General features: G+C 39.2%; 1 protein-coding gene across 2 annotated transcripts in view; it reads left to right on the forward strand.

The window, feature by feature from the left end:
* LOC107644320 (aluminum-activated malate transporter 9-like) overlaps positions 2779 to 3994 on the forward strand; it is a 9430-nt gene continuing 8214 nt past the window's right edge. Inside the window, exon 1 of one of the 2 annotated variants that reach the window (XM_016348160.2) lies at positions 2779 to 3499. In XM_016348160.2, the coding sequence (XP_016203646.1) occupies positions 3103 to 3499 (397 nt within the window). In that variant the 5' untranslated portion in view covers positions 2779 to 3102. Of the gene's footprint in view, positions 3595 to 3994 lie in introns of both variants that reach the window. The other variant, XM_021102909.1, reaches the window with a different exon arrangement.

Genomic DNA, 3994 nt, shown 5'->3' on the forward strand with positions numbered 1-3994 from the left:
TCCTTACAGAGAAGGTTTCTATGGAGCAAGGAGGATGGGATGAATGGTATGCCGTTAGTAAGATGGGAGTTGGTGCAGGCCCCGAAGAAGTTAGGTGATTTGGGAGTTGGAGATGCTATGGTTCAGAACACTGCACTTTTGTTTAAGTGGTGGTGGCGGTTTGCGAAGGAAGAGTGCCCACTGTGAAAAAAGGTGGTTTGTTCTTGTAATAATCTGAAGCCGAATGAGTTATTGTCCACTCAGGTGTTACCTACCAGAGGAGGCCCTTGGAAGGATATATGCCAACTACAGATAAAAGATCAACATATTAGGGATAAGATGATTACGGGTCCGTCCATGGAGATTGGTGATGGTCGTCGGACTCGTTTCTGGGAGGATATCTGGCTACATTGTGGTTCCTTGAGAGATCGGTTCCCCCGACTCTTCTCTATTTCAAACCAGTGTGGTTCGTTTATTGGGGACTGTGGGTTTTAGGACTGGAACTTCCTATGGAGGCGAGAGCTCTTTCAGTGGGAGTTGGATCTCCTGGGTCAGTTGTATGAGACTTTGAGACCTGTGAGGCTAGTATATAACAGGGAGGATAGAGTGGTGTGGAAATATGATAGACTGGGTATTTTTTCGTCTAACTCTTTTGTGCAGGTGTTACAAGAAGGAATGCTCTCAGAAGATATAACCAGCTACAGCTTCACTAAGACGGTTTGGAAAGATTTAGTTTCACCAAAAGTGGAGTTGTTTACTTGGTTTGTGTTGACAGGCAGGGTGAATACCAAGGAAAGGCTGAGTCGGGTCGGGATAATCAATCAGGATGACAAGCGGTGTGTTTTATCCAACAGGGATGTTGAACAGGTCCATCACTTGTTTCTTGGCTGTGAGTTTGCTTGGCAGGTGTGGAATGCTTGGATATCTGTGTTTGGCCGACTATGGTCTCTTCCAGGAGTGTTGAAGGACCACTTTCTAAGTTGGACAGAAGAACCGCGTAGGAGAAGATCGAAAGTTGCGGTTAAGGTGCTTCTGTGCGGTCATCTGGAACATTTGGTTGGAAAGGAATATGAGGATTTTTCAGAATAAAAGCAAAGGTGTAGAAGAAATCATCAATATGTCGGTGCTTAGCTATAAAGAGTGGAAAGGCGTTCTCTCTTCGTGTTGTTGATGGCTATGTTGGAGATGGCATGGAGAGGTTCCTTATTTTGTCTTCATTTTTAGGTGTTGCTCGTCTGGTTTGGCTTTAATATTCCACTATAATATTAAAACCTCACTTACAACAATATATTTATGTCAATTAAAAAGCTAACAATGAACAAATTCAATAATTATTATCGAAAAACAAACACATTATATTATATTTTACAAAACCTAATTATTAATCAAAATCATCAACATTATTCCAAAAAATTCGGCACCGATTTAGTTTATTTATTGTTACGAAAAATTAATATAATTTATAAAATTATAATTTCTAAATTTAATTATAAAATTTGACTCAGAGGATGGATGTGGATGGAGTAAAAGGGGTATGTTGGGTTAGGGGGCACTGTTGTGGGGAGCAAGGCGCATGCGACACATGATTGGGGTGAACAACTCGAATTGTCCGTGTTGTAGGCAACAAATGGGACCGTCCGATAAGTCCCCTCCCACTCGCACCGTCCGATTTTTCTTACGCTGACACCACACGTAGGTAAAGCACACCTGATCTCCATAACGGGGTCTTACCTAGGGATGACAATACCACCCGAATTCGCGGGTACCTACCCCCTACCCGCTCGGGGCGGATAATTACCCGCCCCGCACCGGGACGGGTTTTTAGCGGGGCGGGTTCTTGGGAGGGGCGGGGCGGGGTCGGGTTTAGGTAATACCCGCCCCTACCCGCCCCGCTATATATATAATCAAAAAGTTTGAGATTAAAATATCTCCACCAAAATGTGTATGATCCCCAAATTGAAATTGAGTTATGTGACAGTAGATTTTATCACATATCTCAAATACTTGAAAAACTCACTTTATACGACGTACTTATCAATGCTTTGATTGAGCGGTGGCACCAAAAAAATCATACATTATACCTTTTACACGGTGAATGCACAATTACCTTAAAAGATGTTACAATAATTTTTGGACTCCTGATAAATAGTTTATCGGTGTTAGGATTTACATATCGCAGCAGTAGTAGCTTTAAAAATGAATTCATGATATAATTTGTAATAGCAGTGACTAAATGAAACCACTAAACACTAAAACAGGGTTTCTATAAAGAATATTTACGAGTCTCTTTAATATTTGTTATCAATACATTGACAAAGTATACTCTTAAATTCTTCATATATTATTACAATCTATGTAGTTTTTATAATACTCTAGGTATAATATTTTAATCAAAAAATGACAATATGTAGTTTATCTGTTTATGTATTTACAATATGCGGTCTGTGTTTTCACAATATGCAATCTGTATATTGTGACTTTAATATTTAAATAATACAACACACAATTTATATATATTTAAAAACAAAATCCGCCCCCTATGTATTGTTGTTGATGATTAAAAAAAATTCTGCTCTGACAATTCGCCCGTGCAAATTCTACGAGTCTCAAAATTTCGCAAAATACTGTAATTTCCAATATTAAAGCATTACACCAAACCTTTTTTCAATATCTAACAAAATAACCCAAAAATTTATCATTTTTCAATTAAAAAAAAAAACATTTTCTTTGTTTTCTTGTGCACGATAAAAACCATTATAGAATATTCTGAAACCAATAATACATGTAAGAAAATAAAAGCGTATTGAACAAGATCCAGATCATAATGGAATCTATTTCTATCTATCTATCTATCTATCTATCTATCTATCTATCTATCTATCTATCATGATTCATTATTCATTATATACACGTTCATGAATCATGCTTGAGACACACGATCCTGCTTGGCGCTAACTGCTAACTGCTTCGCACGATTTCCGATCAAATCAAAACAAGCAACGACCACCTCGTTTAATTTCTCCTTTGGGACTCTCACTGACATACAAACACTCTTCACAAACCACACTCTCTCCCTCCAAATCCAAATTCGAAACCCTAACGATTGGATCAGATCAAAAGAAAATGGGTTCGAGGGGGGTGCCGAAGATGGGTTCGTTCCATTACAGCTTCAGGGAGAAGAAGGAGAGGCTGCTGTCGTCGAGGAACGTGTATGGCTATTCACAGATTGGGGACCCGCTGGTGGAATCCGACGAGGAGGAGGAGCGGGGGACGGGGAGGTGGTGGTGGAGGCGGTGCTCGGACGGGATCGTGGAGGGGTGGAAGATGGCGAAGCAGGTGGCGGCGAGGGCGTGGGAGATGGGGTGTTCGGATCCAAGGAAGTTTATATTCTCCGCGAAGATGGGACTGGCTTTGGTTCTAATATCGCTCCTCATATTTCTGAAGGAACCATTTGAAAGTGTTAGTCGCTACTCCGTTTGGGCCATTCTCACCGTCGTTGTTGTCTTCGAATTCAGCATTGGTGACGTTTTCTTTACCCTTCCTTCTTCTTCTAACATGCAATCAATTTAGCCAATAGTGAAAGCTGAAAACTCATGTGCATGTGTATGTGTTCAGGTAAAATTGTTATTCTAGAATTTGCTAAATAATTTGATATATTACTATTAATTTTAGGAAAAGTTAGGACCACCAATTTTTGTGTTTTCTGATCCGCACTTAACCATCAAAATAAAAGTGAGTGATTTTTTACCATTAAATGTAATTTCACACCATTAAAAATACTATTGATGGCCAATTGATGATTATAAAACACTAAAATTGCTGGCCCTAACATTCCTCTTAATTTTACAAGAAGTCAATTTTTTTGGTGACTTACAAGAAGACAATTATAAACGTAGAAGTTTGCCTGCAGTTATGAATTGCTGGCCCTCTTAATTTTACAAGAAGTCAATTTTTTTGGTGACTTACAAGAAGACAATTATAAACGTAGAAGTTTGCCTGCAGTTACTGCAGTTAT

Source organism: Arachis ipaensis, chromosome B05, assembly GCF_000816755.2.
Source record: "Arachis ipaensis cultivar K30076 chromosome B05, Araip1.1, whole genome shotgun sequence".
NCBI lineage: Eukaryota > Viridiplantae > Streptophyta > Magnoliopsida > Fabales > Fabaceae > Arachis > Arachis ipaensis.